This window comes from Pagrus major, chromosome 9, assembly GCF_040436345.1.
Source record: "Pagrus major chromosome 9, Pma_NU_1.0".
NCBI classification, from domain to species: domain Eukaryota; kingdom Metazoa; phylum Chordata; class Actinopteri; order Spariformes; family Sparidae; genus Pagrus; species Pagrus major.
In genome coordinates this window covers 25,491,931-25,518,586 of record NC_133223.1, presented here as the reverse complement: position 1 = coordinate 25,518,586, position 26,656 = coordinate 25,491,931, and the positions used below count along the sequence as shown (strand labels likewise).

The 26,656-nt window shown below is 38.7% G+C and overlaps 1 protein-coding gene across 1 annotated transcript in view; it reads left to right on the top strand.

Annotated features, from left to right (window-relative positions):
- The window catches only part of lrp1bb (low density lipoprotein receptor-related protein 1Bb), a 288,538-nt gene that overhangs the window by 105,345 nt on the left and 156,537 nt on the right, over positions 1–26,656 (top strand). Inside the window, exons 3-6 of the mRNA XM_073473505.1 lie at positions 305–442; positions 21,509–21,628; positions 23,303–23,431; positions 25,331–25,588. Of these exons, the coding sequence (XP_073329606.1) occupies positions 305–442; positions 21,509–21,628; positions 23,303–23,431; positions 25,331–25,588 (645 nt within the window). The remainder of the gene's footprint in view (positions 1–304; positions 443–21,508; positions 21,629–23,302; positions 23,432–25,330; positions 25,589–26,656) is intronic.

Here is a 26,656-nt window from a genome sequence, read left to right as displayed (position 1 = left end):
TTTTATGCCTAAACAAACTAAATAAACAAACTTTTCATTTTTATGACTGAATAAACAAACTGACCTTAAAGGACAGTTTCATACTGTTTTACTTTGTTTATATGTGGCAGACCCTGCCACCTTTCTAGCTTCAAACAGTGTTTGGGGGACCTTCTTTATCCAGTTATGGAAAAATAAATATTCCTGAGTTTGTATTAATACCTCATTGATGTTGTAAATTAAAAAACTCTCTAGGGCCCCTTTAACGTTGAAATACATGAAGATACAGCTTTCTGACACTGATCACTCTTGTTCTTTTCCTCAGGTGCACAAGAGGTGGTGATCAGATGTCCCCTCAATCACATACAGTGCATCGGGACAAAAAAATGTATTCACTTCAACAAACTCTGCAACGGGGCGAGAGACTGCGACGATGGCTACGATGAAGGAGTTCACTGTCGAGGTAAGAGTTAACGGTGCTCTCACATCCTGACTCTTTTTCCCCTTGGGTTTAGAATACATAAGTGAAATGGGTATTCTCATTATTATGTTAATTAATCAGATTGCACTCATCTTATTTGGATTATTAAGATTGTGAAATTCCCCTCACACATTAAATCTGCATTACATTTGTAAAATATACAGCTGTGAAAAATGCTTTACTTTAATACCCGGTTAATGCGCTTCAACTAAGACATTCATTAAACCAAACTTCAGTCAAGTAAATTGAAGCTAGAGTGTGCTTGTTGTTGTCTGTAGGAGTTTAAGCACCATTCAATCTCTCCCTTGTATCACTTAGATTCAGCTCTTTCAGGCTCATTGCTCGCTTTAGCTTTAACTTTCAAACTTTAGTTGTTGCCAAGGTCACTTTGCATCATCCCTTCCTGTCAGAGCAGGAAAGAGACACAGTAGGACGGTAGCACCAGGTGACGTGTTGTACACAAGTTTTTGTTGTTGCTCGCATTCTTCTCAACTATAGCAAGCTGCTAAGGACACCTGGCTTCTGTGATAAGGCAACGTCTGCATCCTGATTGCTGCGGTCCTGGCACTACGGTGGCCTCTGTCTGGCAGAAGCCACAACCTATTTTGACCCGTAAGACAGTTAAAGTCATGCTGGGTTTTGTCTCTGTGTGAGTGCTAGGTGCAAGAACACGGTAGCCTCTGACTCACAGTCGGGAGTTGTGAGTCCAAACGCTTGTTTGTTGGCAAGGAGCAGAGAACTCTTGCTCCAGTGTTTCACTCCTTATACTCTGGTTTGCAGTGATGAGCTTGCTTTGAAGATTGCCTGGATTAAATCAAAATGATTGAAGTGGGAAGTCATGGTAACAATATGAAACATGTTTGTTTTGGTTTAAAAATCGCCATTTATTATCACCTAGAAATATACCTCAGATAACCACCCATATGTTCACATTAATGAATGTTATAGGCTATGTACATTCACATTACATGTTTCTGACCTGACTTCCATATCAGAAAGTGGAGGGGGTGGTGGTGGAGTTAAAAAAGAAGGCTGCCAAGCTAGTGACTGCAGTTCAAGTATGTGTTTCAAGTGTGAAAACCACTGGATGTTTTTAACGAGAGACCACAGTGTTACACCATTTCTAAGCAGGGAACCAGTGTTTATTTTGAGGGCAACCTCAGGCCAATTTCCAGACATGTTTGTGGTAGCAAAAAATGGATATTTTTGACAAGAAGTCGGGACATGTCCGTCTGTGTTTGTGGAGACCAAAAAGAAGATATTTTTGACTAAAAGTCAGGAGATATCCATCCATGTCTGTGGTGACAAAAAAAACTGATGATTTTAACTGATGATATGTTATGTTGGAAGTAGGAACATCTCCATCAGTGGCATCCAAACCAGGTGTTTTTAAGGAGATCTCCAGCTGTTTTTGTGGCGACCAAAATGGGGACTTTTTTTTCTGAACCTAACCAAGTTGTTTTTGTGCCTAACCAAACCTTAAGCACAGCCTTGTCACAACATAAAATAAAAAATTAAACCTAAAGCAACAAAAGTTGCAGCATAAAGATAGAGAAAGTTTCAGAATATCCATGGTTTTTCAGAAATGTACATTGCCAGCATTTATTCTGGTGACTGTGTTGTTATGTTATGTTAAGTACGACCTTTCTCAGGGCACTGAGATCCTAATATAAGTACGAGAGCATACATTTTATACTTCTTTCAAGTGAATTGTGCCTGAGCTACAAATGATCCTCGGGGCTAATACCTTAGGGTCGGCTCATTGAACCAAACAGCAAAGCAGGATAAGAGGTCTGCAAGACTGGATCAAATATCGTGTTCAAGTCATGTCAGGTTTAATGAAAATGCAAAAAGCAACCCGGGAGAAACGCTCAAGTCAGCTCAGGTAGAACACGCAGGCAGTTCTTGCAGGCTCAAATGTCTTCCATACAGCAGGAGTGTGTCAGCACAGAGAGACATATGCCTGTTAATCCACTGATGCCGGAAGGACGAGGTGATAAAAATCTAAATTATTAGCAGCTTATTCACCTTTATTTTCATGGGAGCAGTCTCTCGCACATACGGCAAATACACACAATGATGAGTATTCATACTCCTTGCAACTTGTAAATGACTCTCTCCATTACCAACCCCTTAAAGGAAACTGATTAGAAAACGTTCTAATTTACTGCCGGCTTACAATTAAAAAAATAACAGCAGTAAGCCTCACCTTGCAGCATTTTACTTGCAGCAGTAATGACTCATTGGCCACAGTCTCTAAGAGGAAGCGAAATAAATTTGAAAGGAAAGAAGGTCAGACAAATAGTATTTTTAATTGGAATTCTGTTTTTTTTAATCTTTCTTTATTTTGGGAGAAAAAGAAACGGCAAAGACGTCCTGGATCCTCCTCCAGAAGTAAATTGCTGCATTCTGCTATTTGAGTGACTAAGTACAAAAAAATGAAAAGGCTTTTATTGCGCACAACTTCCCCCCTTTGTTTTCTTACTTTGCAAGCCAACCTTGATCCAAGAGTAAAACAAAATAATGAAAGATAATTTTTTCTTTTTTGTCTTTTCTTTTCTTGTTAAAAAGGATAATAGTAATCATATAATCTGATTTTTAAAAGAGAAATATAATTAATTTATCTTATAATGAGTACTTCAAACACTCTTGATATGTTGTTACTTTTTATCTTTATCTAAATAAAAAGCTATGAAAAAGCACTTTTCAGATTGACTTTTTAAGTTTCTGTACACTTTTCTAAAGAGTTCAATCCTCTGCACAACATATACATTGTTGGTACAAAACAATTGATCTTTTTCATAATTCATTCTGGTTTCAACACCTCCACTCTCCATTTACACAAACTTTATTTTCTCACTTCAACTTTAATTGCAATAAGTTAAATGGAGGATAGAGCCTCACTCCAATACTGCTAAATCCAGGAGCATGTGTGCTCTCTTATGCATCAGTTTAATTTGGATGTACTGCTTTGCATTTTAAATTTTTTTCACTCAGAGCGTCAGGGTTAGAATGTCAGCTATCTTAAAGCCCAAGACTACCGAACAGTCGATCTACTGCATATTTCATTCTGTGTAACACTCCATACTTCTTTCTACCATGAGGGCAACTTTTTGTGTTCTCTAAATTTTGTTATAAATTGAGAAACGAAAAGTTGATATTGGTAATATTTTTGATCAAGTGATCTGCCGTGCCGTGCACAAATGAAATTCCAGTTTTAAACTCTGCTTTCTGTGGCTCCGACAACACCTTTTCCACGTTCCTTTGTTTTTTTTTCCTGCCTTGCTATGGCCTTGCATAACCCTTAAGGGATTCAACATTATTCTTGCCAAATACATATCATTTCACACATCCCTTGTCAGTGGGTAACATGGCACCTCTGTCTCCTAAACTCCTTTCAGAAGGCACTTTCTGATGTGTGATCTGAATGCTAACAATCCACCTCTCAATGCAACACTGCAGTCAGCCGCTTTGAGTTCTTTGCCTAAAGCAGGAGAAAGATTGATTCTTTCACAAGGAATAAATTAGTGAGGAAGAAAAAAGGAATTTAGTTTCCTGCAATCTTTCGACACATTTTTTTGATTCCGTGGTAAAGATATCACTGAGTTTGTGTGGGGTAAACCTTCTGCTTAAGTTCACTCAGGGACACACACTGTACAGTATGCTTAGTCCCGCATGGACAGACCAAACTCTCTGGGAAGCAGGAGGAATTGAGGTCACCAAAGAGAAGTTTTAGGCAACCAGCTGGGTCTCTCACAAAACTTTTTTCCCTCCCTTTCCTGCCCACCTCTTATGAATATACATGCCGAACATCCCGAGAGGCCTTGATATGAAGGTGCCCAGATGGAAATCCACCAAACTCTTTTCGCTCACCTTCAGGAAACTTGCTCATTCGTAATCGCACGCTCGTGGCTGTGCCATGGGATCTCTGAAGTCTCTTCTGCTTGCATTGAGCGAGCCCTAAATAAACATAATTCGGCATCAAACGTCATATGTTATCTTCAGGACGGTCCCAGAAAGTTAGCACAAACAAATGTCTGCTAAATGAACATAGTTGTGAGAAAGAACAGCCTGGAGCTTAAAGAACTGAATTTGGAGACGTTGGCTTGGTCTCTCCAAGATTTAAAAATGAAAGCTTAATTTGATGCTCCATGTCTGCTCAAATTGTTGACTCAGTATTTTCACTTTTTCACCAAAAATGTGTTACATCTTAAATTTGTGATTAAACAAAAAATTGTTTTGTTTTTGGTTTGTTTGTTTTTTTCATGGGAAAAAAACAAGACAAAATGGTTAAATAGAAATTACTGTCAGAGCTGAGCTGACGGGTTTTCATTCTGTTCTTTGAAAACAGTGAAGAATTGAAGACTGGAGACTGGATCATGATAGCACATTTACAGCAGTGTCATCACAGATCACTGATAGAATGATGCCAACTCAACACTGTCAAACTGCTGTCTCACAGTGAGTGTCAGCAATGCAGCCTCAACTATATAGCATATGAAATTACATAACTGGATGATAAAAGATAGATATGTGGCTTAATATTTCATTACTGTTCATTACCACCACAGTACGGCTAAAGTCGAAAATTTAGATTATCATTTAGTTATGCTTTTACTGCACATGAGCTTCATTATAAACCCACTGATGCCAAATTACTGTATTTAGTATGTTGAGGAAAAGCTACACAGAATTTTGTTCTGTTAGAGGTGGGAATACTACATGTGCTCTGGAAACCATCAAGAAAAAATCTAAATGATTGATTTTTCTTGTCTCAGTGGGTAGAGAAAGTTGATTTTCTTTTCAAAAGAAAAAAAATTAATTAATAATGTGGAATAAGTTAATTATTTTGCTGACTCTTTTGCTAAATATCAGATTTAAACTGGACGAAAGACGATATTACTGAAACTGAATTAGATTAAAGATTTTAATATAAATCCTTATAGTTTTTAAAATACAGTTATGTCTGTATCATACTGTGATTAGTTTCTAGTCACATGAGGTAACTCATTTTATAACTTTTCAAAAATAAAAAACATAAGAGAAATACAGCTTCATCTGGTCCAGACGTCCCTTACTCGATCCGAGAGAGAGAGAGGGAGAGGAGGGTGGCTGTTTCTCTCCTCAGCCGACTACACTCTTTGTGTCAGTGAATGCAGGCGTACAAAAATGCGGAAAAACAATCTGTAGTTGACACAACAGCACTGAAATAGGGGTGTTCTGGGTGCAGGCGAAATGGAGAGAAGTTTATTGTTCGGCTGCACATACCGACATTGTGGTGGTACAAAGCTGGTTGGAAATCGGCAAGATTCCTGTTTCCACACATTGGCTTCAGTCACTTGCATGCTGCACACTGCCGTTTGAGAGTGAATGCCCAGGCAGATCATCAGCATTAAGTTTTATGAGCCAGATGCATGGTATAAAACATCACAGCCTGGGCTCGGTTTTCGCAGCAGTGTGAATATTGGCTTAAGCAGCTATCCGGCTATGAGATTTTTTTTTCATGACCTTGCAATACCGTGCTTTGGCCATCATAGGGATATTTTTTTTCTTAAAGGTAGGAGAGCATGCACCTGGGACTTGGAGCGAGCCAAACAGTAATTACATGAAGATCCACATTAAAAATGCATGTTACTTGTGATTCTCGCTTGAAAACCAGAAAAAACATCTGTTAATGTTATTGCTTTTGCTGTGTGCAATCTGTGTGGAGAACACAAGGAAAAAGCAGTTCTGCTGTGATTTTTTTTCTCATCATATTTTTGCAAATACTATCATAGGAGCGAGCATTTTTAGCTGCCTTAGCTTTCATTGACAAAATAGCACAAAACCTGAATCAACAACAATTTAAGTTATTGACTTTTAATGGTAGTTGATGTTGCTGGGTTGTCCTCTATATCTTCTGTTTATCTGAACTGAGAAGCACTTATGTTCCGACTGCAGTTTCTTCTAATTCAGAGTGAATGTTTGACTCACATAGCAGAATTTTTAGAGCAGTTATACGTGTTAGAAGGTGTCTGCTAATATGGGGACGACATGCAGTTCACGTCTGTCACTTCTGCTGACATTTAAACAACACATTAATAAGCACCCTGGTATTTTTGTCCCTGACTAAGCTCGACCTGAACCATTACGTTCATCATTAATAACCTCATTTAGTAATAGCTCATGATTACTTGACATTTACTGCAGAATCAGTCATTGTCGTGTGTTGATGGTGTGAAGTGTGGAGCAGCAGAAATTCCTCCTCACACAGAAAACAGGTCAATTTGAATATCAAAACAGCACACAATGGATATAATTCATGCTTTGTTAACCTTTCAGCCTACGAAAGAGTGAGGCCTGTGAAGCTAGCTCAGACAGCTCGAATCGCACTGCAAAAACCCCAGTATGAGTGACTCGACTCACGTACTGTATAGACATATCCAGAGCCCCTTCTCTACTGTAGTGTTCTGTTTAAGCTGTCACGCGTGTGCTCACTCTCGCAATGCCAATGAAAGAGCTGCTTCACTGCTCACAATACAAGCAGGGCTGCCACAGTTATTGCTGGCGCTCGCTATTCCATTTCATCCTCATGTAGGCTCTGATTCTGAGCTTTTTCCCCCCAGTGGGGAAGTTTGTTGCTCCCCAATCTCTCTACTCTCTCTTTGTGTGAAGCTTTTAAGTGTATTCTCTGAGGGGGAAAAATAGATCAATGTTCTGTTTCAGCATTTTAATATCTATTCTGTCTAAATTCGGTTCACATGAGTTGAATGAACTGTAATTCTCTCCATGTGCTTCTACCATTGTTAAAATTTGTGGGTTATGAATAACGTCAGTAACGCTGTTAATGTTAGGCTTAGGCATGACCTGAGTGTTATATCAGTCAATGCGTCAGTAGTGGTCCAGTTTAAAGAATGGGTAGGAAGCTCAAGAGCGTCATGCAAAATGAGAATCATCCAATGTTCAGTGCTTTTAGTGAGCTGAAGAGCTCTTTTAGCGACAGGCTTGTTATGCCGAGATGCTCTTCTGAGAGATTCAGGAAGTCTTTTGTACCGGCTGCAGTTAAGTTTTTTAATGAACACTGCTGCTGACTATCACTGTTAGCCAATCTAAGTACTGTGGAATGTTGCTCGCCATGAATATGTTGAATATGTTAGGGTGCAGTCATACTGATGTGTGCACTATTTATTATTGTGTATTATTGTGTATTATTATAATGTTGCTGTTCTCTCCCCTTATTTTATACTGCCCTGAAATGTGTATGTCTTCTTAATTATTTTCCTACTTTTTGTCTTATATGTATGGTGACACTCCGTTTAAGTATTTAGTATCCTACCGTACCATACCACACCGTACCTTACCGTATTGTATCGTATCGTACCGTATCGTATCAAATTGTATCGTATCATATCGTATCGTATGGTGGAATGTAATTAAGCACAAATATTCAAGTAATGTACTTGTACTTTACTTGAACAACAACTACCTGTTACATTTTCAGATCGCTTCAAAAAAAAAAACATGTATCTCCAAATTTGTGATTTTGAATGTGATGAAATTTGCTTACTTCTGAAGCTAAATGAAGTATTAAAAAAACAACAACCTGGAAAAGCTGGAAAATGCATTGTCACAAAGCTGAACACGGGTCATGACAAGGAGACATTTTATAAATAAGTGTTTCTCACAGAACAGTGATGCTACAACAAGTGATGATCTTAGAGAATATGTTGCATAAAATACACTTCACTGAGGTAGTTAGCGCCTAGCTTAACAGGTACTTGTACAGTGTAAAACGCAGCTCAAGGAAAAAGGTGCCAGAATATCTCAGTTAAACGTTATCAGGTAATTCACTTTTTTCTGCCTCATCACCTTGGAAAACACCTTTGAAGAAGTGAAACCTCCAGGCTTGTGAAACAGCTTGTCTTGTCAGTCTGGACAGCTAACATCCCTTTTAGTGTTGAGCAGCTACAGTGCAAACCTGTAGCTGCTTTTATTTATCCTGAAAATGATAATATGCAACACATCCATATTTGAACTTGGATGAATTCACTGTTTTCTTTGAATTGATAAGGTTAAACACTGAGTCAACCATTTATTTATATTTGTATCGTTGGGTTGCATCTCGACACTGAAAGCATTAAAAAGCCATTATAACTGTGTTACTCGTACCTATTGTGAATTAGATACATGGATGCGGGAACTAGAGGTGCTGAGGGGGGTGCAGCACCCCCTAAAACGAGGCTATAACATGTGCCGAATTTACAAGAAGGCCCAAATGATTTAGAATTAGAATTTAGTAGAAGACAGAAACAGTGCTTCATAAAGTTTTTAAAACTCCTCCTAACTCAACAGTTCACAAAATTGAGTGATTTTATAAGGGAGTCTGGGGAATTTATCTCCCACGTCATCTCTTTGCTGTTGTTGACTGTAGTTGCTGTGGCTGCTTTGATCTATAGTATGTTGGTGTTCAAGTGTGTTTGTTAAAAGTTAAACATTCTCAAATTGTTGTAAATTATATATGTGAATAATGATTAGACACATTTTATCCTGGCTAATTTAACTCATACTAAAAACATGAATGTTGTGCACCATTTAGTATGACGTCATTATATAGACTGATACCTCAGCACCAGCAGCTGTGACTGACTTCCCCCATTCCTAGTTAGATTTTATATGCTGGTTACATATTGGCTTTGATCTGCAAAAGAACTTGACTTGTAAATTTAATAACTAGGTTTATGACACTGAAAGGAAAGACGAACAATGTCACAAATTGCTACCTGAAGCATAGCTGTTTGTGATTAATGACATGATTGGACTTTCAGTGTCAACCTGTGTCGATCTCACTCACTCTAACAGAAAATCGTCAGCAAAAATTATCCACTGAATACTGCCGAACGTTACAATGATGAGGTGCGTCTGCCTCTCCCTGCACTCCGCGATGACAGCCTCTTTAATGTTTTTGATTCAAAAATACATGGATCTATTTCTGCCACGTAAGGGTAATCCGGACTTTTATGCAGCGTCGATTTCCATGTCACAGCACAACCTGTCAAAGGCGATGGGTTTGCCCTCTGCAGAGAAAGCACTGATTTAAGCTATTTGGGGATTTAAATTATAGTTGCCTTCTAGAGTACATTGGCTTGAAAAGTAGCGGGGTAAAAAAAAAATAAAAAATCTCATTACTGACGTTGAAGCGAGGAAGCATTGTCTCCCCGGCTCATCTTCTTCGGCAAACACATAACTTAATCGTTTTTTTTTTCTAACACTCTCTGACATTTTGACACTGAAAATAATACGGAAAACATTAACGTACTTTCTTCTTATGATAAAGCTTCTGAAAATAAACAATGTCAAACATGCACCTTCCCTCCCACACTCTGCCTCCGAACAGCATTCAATTATCTCACTTGATTAACTTTTCATTACGACAACTCAAACAAACAAACACTTTTCTCCGGGGTGAAGGGGCCCGTGATAAGTGATGCTCTTGTTCCGAAACGACTAGCCACGAACACAGCTCCATAATTTTTTTTCGTTTTTTTTGTATTCTCAGTAGGTTGAAAATGTGCTGCCAACCAGCCTTGCAGACTGCAACATATTAGCATATTTATTAAATTTTTGCCCCTCTAATGGATGGAACATTTACAGTAAGTAGTCAAAGTGATCGCTCTCCTCTCTCAGCGCTGTGCTCTGCTTTTTACTGTGTTATTCTACCTCACTGCAGTCACTTCTCCACCAAAGATGAGGCTGTAATTTTCGATAGTGTTATTACCTACTTCTGCTGTCGATACAGATGCATTTGGTGATTTAAAAAGTGATTTCCGAGGAATTTGTCAAAGTATTACATGACATTAAAGTCATCCAATTTTAAATTCTGTGTCAGGGTTTGCTTGGCTCTTTGAGGAGTTTACGTTCCAGACCTTGTTATCCTGGTAACACTGGTTAGGATTGACTGCCAGGCCCCACTACACACTATATAAATAACAGCAGACACTGGCAATCAATATTTCATGCATCTTACTTTGTTGTTCCACAATCTGGCAAGATATTGTCACTCATATCATTACTCTCACTAATATGAGGAAACAATCTGGTGTCATCAAATCCTATTACAGCGGATTTTCTTCCTCAGGAGTGGTTAGAATTAAAATTTCATTGTTTGCAGGAAGATTTCAACACCCACACCCGTAATGTTTCTTCCAATATTTAAGGGCATGTCAGAAGCCTGGCAGTGTACCAGTTCTCAAATCCCTCAGCGAATTGTGCTTTGAGGGATTAACAACATTTACTGTCACATTTGAGCCCTGGTTTGAGCTACAGGATTACATTTTTTTGAGAACTACATGTATATGCGCTTGTATCTCTCAATTTCTTGGGAAAATTATACCTTCTAGACCATCCGGACAGCTCCATGTCACATCAAAGCCGACACACTTGAGCTTCTCAGATAACTTTCCAAAAGCCTTGTCAATAAATGGTGTCACTCCAATCATTGCACATCTTATACAAATAATATTTCCCTGCACATACTTCTGGAAACTCTTGAATGTATGAACCTCGGGGAATTCATGACCCAATTTCATCGTTGTGAAATCAATCTTGTCATTCCTGCCACCCAGAGGATCCCAACCACAGCTACAGACCTACAGAATGGGTTAAGCCTCTAATTTATGGGTGAGAAATCCACTCATTAAAGGTCCTTGAGCCAGCCTGGGTGTACCTCCTGTGTCGGGTTTGCATCCTAATTTGGTCCCACATTAATTACAGGCCTTGACTGCAAACAGAGTTTTCGGGTAATACTGGCTTTTCACACACAAAGGCCATGGCCATCTCTAAAGGGAAACCATAATTAGGCCAGATGGGGCAATCTAACTGTTAGCCTTGGGTTAGCCTTTCCTCGCCCATGGTGAGGCTTCGTGTTTGTATTGGCAGAGGGACAGTGCCACACTCACCATTCATACGCTGCCATCTGTGTGGCTGAATGCGGATGGTCTGAGAAACTTCTGCTCGAATGGTCTGCTTGATAGATGTGTGACATTTTGTGTTAGTGATGGTGTGGAGTGAATTTTCTGGCCCAACTTGGCAAAAAGTCAATGCTGCTGTCAGTGAAACCAAACTTGTTTAACTGAAGTCTGAGTTAAAAACTAATAAACTACAATGATACTGCAACTATTATGCATGTTTTCCTTTGTTCTGAAGAAGATCAAACCTTTTTTAGATGAATTTGTGGAAACGGCGTCCAAGATTCAGGCTTCTGGGTAGCTGTCCTCCATGGCAACCATTGACAGACACATGAGAGTTGGAGTTGTAGGAGATATGCTGTCAACTTTTGTGGTGCACTACTGACTAGAGCACACAATAGGTCTGTATTGAACAGTGATAAAAGTCCCCAATGCATTGGTTATGTACCATTAGTGAATCCCTTTAAAACCATTGTCTGTATAAAATAAGTGGAAGTAGTCTCTCAGAAGTGCCTTGAAGCTGCATTCTTTCTAATGACCAGCAGGTTGCGACACTACTGGTTTCAAAAATAGGTCAGATTGTATGTAGGCTTATGGGAAAATGACCTCACTTCTCACCTTATCTATTCCGATGTTGTGTCAGTGATGGTGTGGAGTGAATTGTTCTGCCCAAAATTGGCAGAAATTCAATGCTGCTGTCAATAAAACCCAGACATGTTTAACTGAAATCTGAGTTCTCTTTACTTTTGTGTAGGATAATATAAACTATGGTGATACTGCAACTATTGTGCTTGTTATGCATCGTTCTGAAGAAGACTTTTTTTGGATGAATGTCTGGAATAAGATTTGTGTCTAAGAGTCAGGCTTCTGGTTAGCCGTCCCCCATGTCAACTTTTGACAGACACTTGAGAGTTGGAGTTGTAGAAGACAAGCTGTCAACTTCTGTGGTGCACTACTGACTAGAGCACACAATAGCTCTGTATTGAACAGTTATAAAAGATGTTTTTCCTCTTTTTACCAAGTCTCCAATGCATTGGTTATGTACCATTAGTGAATAGTTTAAAACCATTGACTGTATAAAAGAGGTGGAAGTAGTCTCTGGCTGCAGAAGTTCCTTGAACCTGCATTATTTCTTATCACCAACAGGTTGCGACTCCATTGGTTTCAAAAAGAAGTCAGATTGTATGTAAGCTTATGAGAAAACTACCCCAATTCTCACCTAATTTATTAGCACAGTAATCAGTTTACTAATGAGTCTATGGTCTCAGTCTTTAGTTCCAAGTCTTCTTTAATACACCACGATGTTCATTTTGTAAATCATATTTAGAGTAAAATAGATGATAAAGTGGGGTTTGTTTACAGCTGTGATTGACAACTCGCTACCATAGTGACCTGTCAATCAGGATAATGGGTTAGCAATACATATCCATGGCACTGTGTACATATATATTAACGTTAAGATGGTATTCCACCTGGGAAATTGAGGCTTTCAGGCTACTTTTAGATCATGTTATATCAGCTATGTAGTGTTCACCACCACCAAAGATATTGCACCAACCAAATTGCAGTCAGCCACCACTGCAAGAAAAAAAAAGAAAAAAAAAATCAATTTCTTCTTTTTTGTAATTAGAATTTTGACAAAAAAGGGCATACAAGTCAAATAATTTCCTTTTCCGTTTGATTTTAGTGGCTATAGACACTAAGATTTTTGTTATCTTAATTACCAGAACTGCAAGGGTTGATCAGTACAAGTAGTTTTCAGCAATTCTTTATATTGTCTGATAAATTCATTACAAACTCAGCTAATTAAACAGTATCTATGCCTTAAATTGGCTGGTTCCCCTCCCTATTGTGAAAACTGGACCTCATGGTTTGTTCTAATTTAAGCACACCATTTGGTTTGCCAGAGCTATATTGACATTGCAAATTTCCAGATGACTGATAGAATTTAAGCAAATGATAATTTTCTCAAAACCCGCTATAACCGAGCCTTCCATATTTCAACCCACCATCTTTTTTTTTTAACAGGCATAATGTGAAAACAGATGGAATTAATTTTGTGCAATTGCTAGAATCATTCTGTTGATACATCTGATTAGAGTAAATTAGACTGCACCAGACTGCAAATTAGACCAGGCTTGCTGTTGTGAATACATACTGAGATACATTTAATGGCATATTCACAATGATTTCAACATTTTATAAATCTGAATTTTTTACATTGAGAAAGTGGATGACTGGGCTCAGCCTGTTTACTGTTTTGTTTACCAACTCATGAATATTTCTGCATGCGCTCTGAACTTCAGCAGTCACTTCTTTTAAGGTGCAGGCATTATACTTTTGAGAGAAAGAATTAAGTATGCAGTTTCTCAAATCGTGTTTGTGGCTACAGTTCGTAATTTTGCTCTTTCTTTGCCAATGGGCCTTTCATCACAGCTGTATTATCCTTCAATTGCAGGAGACGGCATGCAAAAGTTTATGTTAATGTCAGTGTTTAATAATATCAACTTTGAAAGGGTAAATCACAGAAAATGAAAAGCTTTAACTAACTAAACCATACTTGTACATACAGCATATTTGCAGACTATCGATGCCATTACTGTACTTCACTATTGACTCACGTACTCAGAGGTAGCAATGCATAGCTACAGATATATGAAAGGCATCGGGCAGACTTGGTGGCAGATATACAATCCCTGCAGCACTCTGTGTTTGCCAAGAGGGAAAGCTGATCATCTGGCGTCTTTGAGCAGATATAAGGATTAGCTTTGAATATCTTCAGCCCGGCATGTCGTCGTTTTGCATACAGCTTCACAACGGGGAAGTGTGCTAGTACCACGCGATGAATAATAATGCACAGGTCACATGGGGTCCACACAAGCTTGAGAGTGAGTAAACAGAGATGGCTGAAAGCAGCATCAGTTTTTGACCCACCTGTTAAGAGCTTACCCACCTACTACCTCAAGATTGTAATACATTTTTCAAAATTGTGTTTATTCATGTAGTAATGTGTAAGGTTTGCAGAAGTTTATTTAGAGGAGGAAAGAACCCATACAGAGATCAATTATTTCGATATGAACCGCAATAATACGGTCTATAAACTTATACACAGCTCAGTGGCCAGGATAAAATCAAGTCTGCATTTCAACATTGTGTGCAGCCACTGGAAATTTTTAAGGAGACGTTGGAAAAAATTCCCAGCCATGTTTATAACGTCAAACGAGGAGACCTCAGGACATTTCCAGCTTTGTTTGGGGTGACAAAATCCGGATGTTTTTAATGAGACCTCAGGACATCTCCAACTGTGTTTGTAGCAACTAAAACAGGCAATTTAAGACAAAATAGTATGTTTTCCTAAACCAAACAAAGTGGTCATTGTGCCTAAACCTAACCAGAGCAAAAGCACGGCATTGTGATGAGAGAAAAAATGAAAGTTCAGCGTCAGAAATGTAAAGTTTGACTTATCTCTTTGCAGATAAGTACTTTTGAAAAGTATTTATTCTGGCGATTGGGCTGTTAAACATACTATTACACATCCTCTTGTATTTTGTGCCACTTCCTGCATGAGAATTCAAACCAAAACAGCCTACATGTTGTTGTTGTTTTTTTTTTGTTTTTTTCAAAGTTAGCAGAAGATGAAGACTGCAGATTCAGAACGCAGCTTTATTTTGCCGCCCTCTAAGGCAGCCTGTCAAGAACCTGTTTCATTTACACCCATTGTTTTCCTTTGATTTAATTGACACACACCAATTAAAAGTGCATGACAGTCAGAAGTGGCAGAGAAAGTCTGTTTACACCGAGCCATTCAAATGCTAATGTCTCAGAAAGATAGCAGCTCCTGTCAATGTATCTATCCAAGCAGACAAATTTTCCCGGCATGTGGCTCCTTGTAGGTGGGAGTAATTCTGGTTATTTCCGACCTGGGCTTTCTCCCCATCCATTGCCATCATGATGGCTCATTGTATTCAGTGTTTTGTTATTTCATTGTAGAGCACTACGTGGCTCCTTTTTGCTAGGAGTGCTGCTCTCTAGTCCAGCAAGTCCAATATTTCCTTCACAACCTCACTCCATATAACCCTCAGTATAACCAAAACACATCCTTGTCCTCTGAATAAATGTTTTGCTTTTGCAGCTAGTTGCTCACATTCACAGAAAATATAGTTTGAAGGCAGCAGATGGAGTCACTCTTGTGACATTTAACCAACAGTTAAAATTCTCATAGTAGTTTTTCTGTTATCTAACGTTATTTGAAAGGATGTGTTTTTACCACTTCTCAGCTGTGGCTGTCAGTTTGGCCTTCATGACATGATTGGCGGGCACCTCTTATTGTTAGCTGCAGCTACAGCTCAAGAGTGAATTAAGGTTTAAAGGTTGTAACCCCAACTTTCAATCATCCTGATAACAAAAACTTGGATGCTATGGCGAAGGTTGAAAGTAAACGTAATTCAGAGCCTGTTTGACTGTGTCGAGGCTGAAATGCGGTGTATTCTGATCTGGAAGAAATCCCTATTTATGGGAAAAAATGTCTTTTCACTGCATGCTTCTAATTTAGTTCACCCCTGTGTGGTAATTACTAGTTAAACATGAGTAACTCAGAGCTGCACAGCAAGATAGATGCAATGGTTTCATATTATGTCATAATCAGCGGCACATTATGTCAGCGCTTGCCACATTAAGGAATGTTCTAACAGTGCTAACCGACAGACTGTTGCATTCATTTTCAGAGGGTAAAACTTTAATGATCTCTTGTTAAATTGAGCTGAAAATGCATTCTGTAACTGTGGCAGCCACGAAGTGATGGTTGTGTGTTTTTCTGAGTGCTTTTGTATTATTGTATGCATGTATGAATGTACAGTACAGTATGAATGTTTTCACATCAATGCTTTTGTGCATGCTGCTTCATTCTGGGCATATTTTACATCCTTCAGAAATCTGAAATCCTTAGATTTCTTTTTTACTCTTTTATACCTCTTAAAATAAAATAAACCGTCCTTTATTTAAAGTATAGAGTAAAGGAATGAGCTGCTGTAATGAGGCATTTCTTTCCCCCATACTTCAGATGTGAAGGCAACCAAACCAAACACTGACAGAAAATTTAGAATAAAATAGAAATATAAGTCGAATTATAACAAGTCAACAGTATAACAATAAGTTCCACATGAACAAAAACCCAGTATTCCAGCCTTTCATATCCGGAGATGGCATTATTACAAGCCAACAAGGCTGCCGACCGTAGTACGAGTCACAGCAGTGGATACTTTTAGAGACCTGCCGAATATCCAGCCGTTTTTGTTGGAACCAAAACTGGCTATTTATCAAGGGAAGTCAGACCATCTCCATTCCTGATTGTGGCGACCAGAACAGGTCTTTTAAGTCAATGTTTTCCTAACCCTAACCAAGTCGTTTTTGTGCATAAACCTAACCAGAGCGTAAGCACAGCGTTGTGAAGAGAGAAATAGAGAATTCAACCTGACAAATGTAAAGTTGCAACACCTCAGAAATGTACTCGGCTAACATTTGTTCTGGTGATTGGTTTGGTAAAAGCCCTTTCCTTAACCTTTTCAAACATCACAACCTGCTTCACAAGTCACAAAGATATGACATCACAGCAAATTGACTGGTCAGTTGAAATGATGGTCTTGAAGCAACATTAGTTATGACCTCGAAGGAAAGTCAAGAAAGTCAATTTGACATAGTGACCAAACTGTGTAATAACAAGGTCACATAATGCACAAAGGCCCAAAAAAATGTTTTTTCTCAAAAGTTTACATTGTGATAGAAGTGTCTGTAGAATGCTGGATGATCTTTTTTTTTAGCATCACATCAGAATTTCATCCATTTGGTCCGATAACAAATGGAAAGTCTGGAAGAGCGGCACAATTAAATCCTTTTATCCCTATTCAAGTTGGCCAAGTGCTCAACCAGAAGTTAGCAGACTTGGCTTATGAAAGTCTCTAGTGAGCATGCTGTATGGGCCCCACAATGCGGAAGATCTGAGTATTTTTATACCCGGATGTCAAACTTATTTGGCAGCTTTGATAGTAATGTACTGGGCCCCTCCTCCAATGCTGTATCCAGATTTCATTATACCTCTATGGTTGTAGGAACAACAGCAACTCAGCCATATCAGATAAACTGTAATCAAACATAATGAGATCAGTCAGGCAGTACAGATGTGGGCACTCAGTTAACTGAGGCTACTAACAGAAAACCTTACTGTCACCTTTGAGCTTTTGAGAAAGTTGGATCAAAGAAATTATCTTTTCATTCTGACTCAACAGATGTTATGCACCGAGATAAGCCCCCCCCTTCCACATTAACATTTTGTCTTTACTGAAAAAAAGACATAATCTGGCAGCATTACATTTCCTCATTACAAAATTCATTACAAAACCTCTTAGCCAATGCAAATTAGTGGTATATGTGCATAATGTTGAGGAGACAGGGTTATGTCTCCAAGGACTATATGAGTGCAGAAAGCTCCGAAACAGGAATTTTATTTTCTTGCAGGCCTTTAATATAGTCATGTTTAATTGTTGGGACCTTGCTTAACTTTTTTGACGTCTGGTGGTTTAAAAACTTTCTCTCTAGTAAAGAGGTCAGCTCGTCTCCAAAAGGTAGCCCAGGGTCTGTGTGTCTTCGTGCAGATAAATGACTTGTTTTGTGAAAATCTCTTCTGCATGCATAGCTTAAAACTCCCATTTTCTGCGCAGTTCGGTGATTACTTTCAGCAGTCAGTTTGGCCCCTAGCTAATACTGTATATCGCTAAGGTATTTTCTTAACACCAAGTAAGAGCAGGATACATATGATTATGGGTTTGAAATCACCCTGAGATTAGATGTATTTTAATACATGGAGAAAAAGTAAACGGGCTTCTATTTGCAATTATGGGCAATAGAGACAAAATGGTGATTTTTCAACTGTAAGTCAAAACGCTCCATTATTCATGTGAATAAAGATGCAATTTATATCATAAAGTATGCAGTAGGTTTAAATATTTGAATGTAAGCAAAATGTGTGTGCATGATTTTTTCATGCATTAACAAATTATGTATGTATATATATATATATATATAATATTTACAGTACATTTGTGAATATATAATATAAAAGATTACTTTCTCAAATGAGATGTATAAACATTTCACTGGCTCTAACACACTACTGATTTTGCGTTATGCCTTGATTTTGTTTACCACCAACCCCACCAGAATAAATGTTGGCAATTTATGTTTCTTCAAACCACGGATATGTTTCACTTGACGTCTCTTTATGTTTTAACTTGACATTTCTTTATGTTGAGTCAATGCTGTGCTTATGGTCTGGTCAGGTTAAGACACAAAACCATCTTGTTTAGGGTAAGTAAAAGATTGTGTTTTGACTTACCTGGTTCTGTTGCCACAATCACAGCTGGAAATCATCCTGGTGTCTCATTAAAATGATCCAGATTTGTTGCCTAAAATGGCTGGAAAATGTCCTGACATCTCGTCAAAAATACCCAGTGGTTGTGTGCTTACAAATGTTGAAATATGATCTTGAACAGTGGCCTCTTGCTTGCACGACCAGACCCTTCCTCTTCCTGACATTGGAGTCAGCTCATATACATGTAATCTGAGCATGATAAGACATATATTGTAGAAATGTTGACACGATGTGTATGAACTGTACAAATTAAACATATACATGGTTTGCAAAAAACACACAATGCCAACAATTTATTCTGATGAACAGGCTGCTACCACCAACTTTGCGTGAATACTTGAACAATGTTATGCCACAAGCCATAAACAGTCTGAATTTGATATTTCCTAGTCAATATTCCCGACTTTCAATTTAAATGCATCTTAGTGCATCTGCTCTGGAAAACATGGACGCCCGCAGCAAACAGATGTTTGTATGGCAGGTCTGTGAACTTCACAAGCAATTACAGCATCTGATTTAACAGATTAGGGCACTTAGAAAGAGACAGGAGGAGAAGGCTCCTATTGCACGCTCGCAAAGACTTCTATCAAGCAAGAATCACCTGAATGGAAATGAAAATGTTGACTACAGAGTTGTTCTTCATGTTTGATGTTCCACATCGCAAACACTATGTAAAGTATAAAGTGATAAAAAGATTAAAGGTTCAATATGTGCGCCACCATACTGTTGTGACTTCATCCGGGTTAATGTCGTTGAGTTTCCGACTTGCACTTTTCCAAGTTCCGTGTTCAATGGAATGCAGCATTAGTGTGGATCAACCTTTGGGTAGCCTTACAGTCACACTTTTCTTGTGGGTGAATAGCTGCATATAAAATTGCCACAAAATGAATGTCAACAACATATCTTTTAAACAAAGAAAAGCAAAGCCATGCCCCACCAAAACAGTTTGTTTCTAGATTCTCTTTAAAGTTGATTATTCTCCAGGTCTTTGCTCCCTTCAGAATCATTTCACCACTATGAGCCGGTGAGGAGTATTAATAAATATCCAAGCAGGCTGTCTCTGGTCATGGAAGACCAAAGGCTATGGGGCATTCACCATTTCAATACTTCAGTGTTTGTTTGTTCTCTATCACCTCGAAAAATGAAAATGCAGTCATTTTCCACTCAAGCCCCTGTCAGTCAAAGCTCCTCTGAGGGGCTATATGAAAATCAAATACACAGAAAGTTCAGTGTTGTAGCTCCATCTCAGCCCTCTCTGAAGCTGTGAAAGGTAATAGAGCCATCACTTTGCGGCCTGCATATTTTAATATCAATAGAAGTATTTTGTACACACTTCAGTGGAGTTTAGAGTTACATCTGTGGGTATTTTATGATTATCTCTTGCGTTATTTCACTGTAAAATTAACAGATTTTAATGAATATAATTCAACTTCAGTAAGGCTTGTTAGTCAACAGTTACTGACCGTATTTCATTGCTATATTCTTCTTTCCTCTCACTTGAAAACAGTTTTCATGGCTATCAGCTGAAATATTGGCCTCCAACAAGCAGTCACTTAGATTTATATATTGCTCTCCAAACAATCAGACCGCGCCATTCATCTCAATGTGTCAGTGAGCTCACGAGAAAGTTAGATACTGTAATGAAAAATGTCCTCCTGATAACTCATTGAGTGTTTAAAAGTGTCGGATCCACTGACATCACGTAATTCCGCCTCTTGAAAAAAATCAAAACAGGTGACTCTGTTTTCATCCAGAAAGTAATGATAACTGAAGCTTTGATTGCCGTTCAGCTCCCACTACTCTGTTGAATGTAAATACAGCCTGTCAAGAAATGACGTGGTCTGCAGCTGCAGTATTTCATAATGTCGTGAAATGGTTAGCGCAGGAAATGCGAAGGACGATCAATGCAAGCCTTTATCTTTCGGGCAGTGAGTTGACATTAATTAATGTTCGGCAGCGGCGTATCAATCTCTGCGCAATTAAAGCTTTGTTTAGAGGGTTATATTTTCAATTGTGCCATTTATTCTGCTGGCACATTCATCATGCCATAATTAGCTGTTCTTTGTTCCTTTCTGTAAAAAAGATTAGTGCTATACAGAGCATCATCACCAATCACAACATTCAGAAAATACATGAGAAATGACAATGTTGGCACTTCCTGGGGGCTGCTACCACTCAATCAATGTCTCTTTTATAATGCAAGGCTGGTAATAAGTTTAAATCATCCTCATCAGAAGTCTTAGATTGCTGGGTCACAATTTATACCGAATCATGAAATTTAAAGTTCAGCCTCATGAAAACTTTTTATTAAAAGAATCACTTTTAACTCTTCACCAGTCTATATCTTTTGATACCACATTCTCATTTCTTTTTCAGTTATTTTTCTATTTCCTGCTGTGGTGATCCTGTAGTTAAGAGTGATAAAATACTTTTTTTCGTCAAATAGTTTCCCTCATGATCACACCACTTTCATTGCCACGTGGTGATTCGGAAAAAAAAAATGTCTAAACTTGTGATCAAATGACAAGGGAGCAGTGGTGACTGAAAGGGCCACGACAAGGTGAAAATCAAAAAAAGTCATTTCCCAAATCAAAAAGTAATTTCCCATACTACCTTGCCCCTTTCATGCCCTTTTCCTCCAATTCTGACTTTTTCCTCTCTCTTTCTTGTTCCCCCCTGCAGAGCTCCTGTCAGCCTGCCATGAGCTCCGGTGCCGCTACGGCTGCGTCATGACGAGAAACGGCACCTTCTGTTTCTGCGCTGACGGCTTTGAGGTCGGCGAGGACGGGACGAGCTGCAGAGGTAAGATTCGGCTGCACTAGTGGGAGTAAGGGGGGGCTCCTGCCATGGAGCCTCCCCCCCACTCCAAGTCTCCCTTTGCCCTCAGCCAGACTTCCATCAGATGAATAAGCAGGAGGTGCTGGGTGTATGAGAACCATCTGTCTGCAGGCAGGGCCTTATGTACAGTACATTACATGCATATACAGGACACAGTTTGTCTTTGGCTCTTTCTCTCCATCTTTACGTTACTGGGGTACATTTATTCAAGTGTTGTACTATTACAATTACAATTTTGAGGTACTTGAACTTCACCAGAGTATTTCCATCTTCCACTCTACTATAGTTTGGAGACAAATATTATACTTTTTACTCCACCACATTTATTTGATACCTTAATTACTAGTAACTATGCAGAGTGCATCAGAGCCAAAGAAACCCATTCTTAAACTTTTAAAACAGTGTGTGCATGAGGGATGTTGCGATATTGTTAAACAGTATTTATGGTTACCATTTTATTAAAAAAAGAAATTGATATCATGGTAATATTACACTATGATAATATATCGTGTGAATAATCCAGCGAAGATGTAAGGCCTTGGGCATTTTTTGTTTATGAGTTCATCTGGTTGCCTTTTCACGAATAATTGAGTTTAATTATTATTTGTGTACCCTTTTTTTTACAGTTATGGTTACAGACTCTCTCCACTGAAACACTCGTGTTTTGAGGGTTATTAATTTGCCAAAATGTAATAAAGATATAAATAAAAACGATTTAATAAATTATATAAAGAAATGTCTGATTGCTATCATTTTTTTTGCTATAATTTTTGTTTTGTTTTTTCCAGAGAAAATTTTATCTCGTGACAGCCCTATGCAAATTAGGGATTCCCAATACGGATTTCTTTTTCAGCTGATACTGATAACTGATAATGACCTGCTTAAAGATACCAATAATTTCACCTTTTTGTATTTCATAAAGAAGTTCAAGCACACCTGGGGGGAAGAAAAGCAAAGATGTAATGAGAAAATATTGATGATTTAATTTTCCATAACTCAAATCACATTTGTTGTGTTAAAACTCGTACACTACTTTTTCCCTCTTCTCTTGACCCTTTGGGAAAATGTATTTAATGCAACCATGTTGTTTTGCTCTGAAACGCTGCATGGCTCTACCCATTTGCAACAGTTTGACAACAAAGTACTTTCATTGGCAGACTACTCTTAAAACCTAGATATAAGTCAGTAATATTGAGGATTTTCCCATTTACCAAAGTAACATTTTAGTACAATAACTTTTCTTTTTCTAAAGTATGACCTTTGGGTACTTTTTACAACACTGTTCATACGTGCCACTGACCTGGTTTCTGACAGCCAGGAAGAAGACAGGATTTTTTTTCTCAAAGGTGCCTTTAGAGTTGTGGTGTCTTTCTTAAACTCATGGCATACAGTTGCATAATTATACTGGGGGAAGAGGCTTAACAAAGAAGCACTGCTTCCTGGATTTGATCCTGTTTGGGGAAGACATGAGAAAGAGAGGTTTATAGGGTACTGCAGCTCCAAAAAAGGCTCCTTGGTTATAAAAGTAATTATGCCTGAGGTGTTAGAGTGAGGCCACATTAAGTATACTTTATGTATTTGGGTCATGTTTGAGCACACCTAATTTGTTACAAATGACTCTCTTCCTTTCTCCATAAGATCATGATGAATGTGCCATGTATGGCGCATGCAGCCAAACCTGCACGAACACCTACGGGTCATACAGATGCAGCTGCACAGAAGGATACATCCTGCAGCCTGACAGGAGATCTTGCAGAGCCAAACAAGGTGAGCGGCACACTTGCATTGGGAAACAACATAATCTGCATAGTAGGTATGTTTCCTTTCTAATAATAAACAGGGCATTTTTGTTCAACTGGAGCGGATTTGTAGCTTCTCATCACCTTGGTGCTCACCAGCTTTGGTAGGGCAAGATTAATGTGGTTTAGCAGTGACCACATCTATCACCCACATGGGACTGGGTAGACGTGGTCAGGCCGGGATAATGATAAAATTAATGAGCATGAGATTTTAAGTGGGAGCAGTCTGGAGTATTTTGTGCAGAGACAATACCCAGCGTCACCCTGATTAATGTTAATGCCTGATGCTGCTAACAAATCTGTCCTGATGAGCAAAACAGCCCACTTAAATGAAACAACCAGAAAGAGGCATTGTGTTTTGGTGGTCCGCCATACACACATAAACAAGCATAACCTCATGTCGTATATTTTTGTGTTGTGCATTGAACCATAAAGTGAAGCTGATTTTTTTTTTTTTTAAAGGTGTTGTCACTATGGCATATATGGGTTGAAAATAGCTGGAGGCACAACACACCTAGCTGGGGAGAACACCACTGTTGCAGCTTTTAATCAATGTGACTGGTGTCCTACCAGGAATAAACTGAATATGATTACCCATAAACTTAACTGAACCCAATGCTCACATGCATTAATATTAATTTAGCAGAGAGCGATCGTGGTACAGGGATAACGATGGGGTTACCATTAGTTGTAAAAGCTCATGAATATAAATTCCAGATAGAGCTCTGTGAGACCAGAAGATGAGGAGCAGCAGGGAATGAAAAACATATTAAGGTGTTGAGTGTGAGTGAAGTTGAAACTCCACAGGACAAATGTTCTTTTTGGAGATTTAATCTTGATTTAATCTCTTCTCGTTTGGCTCAGACTAAAGTTAAAAAGGTAGAATATTTTTATTCAGAACATAAATCTGACTCAACAACACCTTAATGCTTTTCATGGTTTACTGACTGAGTCATGCCAAGAAATGAAATGGCATTTCTTTTTTGTTCTGCTGGCACACGATCTGCTTTGTAAGTCACATTTCTTTTTAGTTTTGGTTGTCGTGATGACACCTGCTATCTTTGCATTAATTTGTTGGAATAATTGTTGTTGTGGTGAACATTCACCCCAAAAAGAAATGTGTTGTGCACCCTCCGTTGTAGGAAAATAAATAAACCTTGAACCTTGAAAAGTGCGCTTCTGACGTCAGTTTGCTTTCTAAATAGCTAAATATTTGGTCAGCTGTAACACATAAAACGGCATATGTCGCTTTGGTCCATTTATTGTTGATATTGATGTGGTCTTTACTCACTTCAATACCACTGCCTCAAACACACCGTCTGCTCTTTTAAGCTATAGACCAACTGTGTCTCTCGTTCCCTTGCTGGTGCTCAGCCTGCCAGTTGCTATATAAGAGAGCCTGGTCAAACTCCCATGAAAAATGTCTGACCACTGGATTTAGAGGGATAAGGGGAAGCGGTTATGTGATCAGACATTTAGGGGGCAAACCTGATGTCAGAGAATGTGTATGGTCAATTGAGCCATAAAACAGTTTATCTTAATCTTATCAGACTATTTTAAATCTTTGAAAATATTTTTTGTTTGATTGTTTTGGTGCTGTTTCATCTGGTGTTAGAGTTAGATTTTTCTCTTACTTTACTTAATGCTTTCTACCTCTGAAGGTGAAGGCATGCTTTGCTGTCTTTCTTTGTTTCTCTAACCCCATATCTGGAAACCACTTTCCCTCTATTCCTTTTTTTTAATGTATTCTTGTCCTTATTTGAGGTCAGCTGGTCCTTTAATGTTTCAACAGTACAAATTGTGCTCCAGAAATAAAAAAAATAAAAAACAAGATTCAAAAATATACTTATTTTCCCTTTCTCTTAAGATCCTGGTGACAGCCGTCCAATGCTTCTCATCGGTGGTTCAGATCGTATTGTCATCACCCATCTAAATGGAACAGGCCTCCAGCCCCTGAGGTCTCTGAGTGTAAATGGAACACTGGCATTGGATTTCCAGCACAACCAGGAAAGTGTATGCTGGGTTCTGTCGACAGAGTCCTCTGGGCAACTCCGCTGTGCTGAAACGAGGAATCTGCGCGGATTCACACGGGAACGGGAAATAAGAACACAACAAAGTTTGCAGCGTACGTTTTCAGCTGTTCATAGTTTCCCTTTCTTACAGTACATACTCCTTTTCCCTTCTTAGTTTTTATGATAACTCTGAGTGATTATCTGCTCTCAAATCCTGAACACTCTCACCTACACACCAGCGGTGCATCGTTTCCGTTGAGACACCCAGAGCTCTCTCACACATACATGCTCATGCTCTCCTTTCTTCTCTCTCACAATCATACCTGTGAGCTCTCTGTCTATCCCTTCATTATCCGTGTGGTTGGATGCAGGTTAGCCTCAGCGGTTTTAGCTGCTCACCTTTCCCCTACAGCTGTCCTTCAAACATGCTGGCTACACTAGCTTCGCTACTTCAAAAGGGCTCTTTCCCTCCTTTTGATCTGATCCAAGTTCTCAATTTATCAAACATGTTTGACGTTAACAATGCATGATTTTCACCACCTATTTTTCAGTTTTTTGGCTTGAAGTCACAGCCTAAACCATTGCTCTTACAACCTACAGTTTAATACTAGAGCATTCATTTAGAATTCCTGCATCAGAGGTGTCAGGTTATACTGTCCTTTACAAAAACAGAATGCAAATCTGCCAGCCAATTATAATTCTCAGTGGCCATGGTGTGATTTGAAGGGGCATTGCATCCATTTAATATATCAAAATCAGCTCACTTATCATGAGCTTTTTTTCTATTATTATGTCTGCTTTGCATCTGTTCGAAATTTCAAAATTGAAAATAAAATCCTAATAATGTCACCAAGGTTGTCTAAAATCGTGCTTGGAGTCTAGACATGTTTTATTAAAGCAGGCACAAACTGGAGCCATGGAGTTTGAAAAGTGTCTTCCATTAAAAATTAATGGAAATGTATTGCTGTGGTGTCAGGTGCGTATATGTCACCAAACTCAGGCTAGATGGATCTCACCTGAGTGTCCGGATATGAATTCCGACTGGAATTACCGTTCCATTACACTTTTCCATATCAGAAGTTGTTTTTTTTGTTTTTTTTTCAAAGGTTCTAAATGCAGTGGATTGCAGCATAACAACATCTACTGAGATGCGTGATGGGAAGGGTAGCACCCAGCATTAC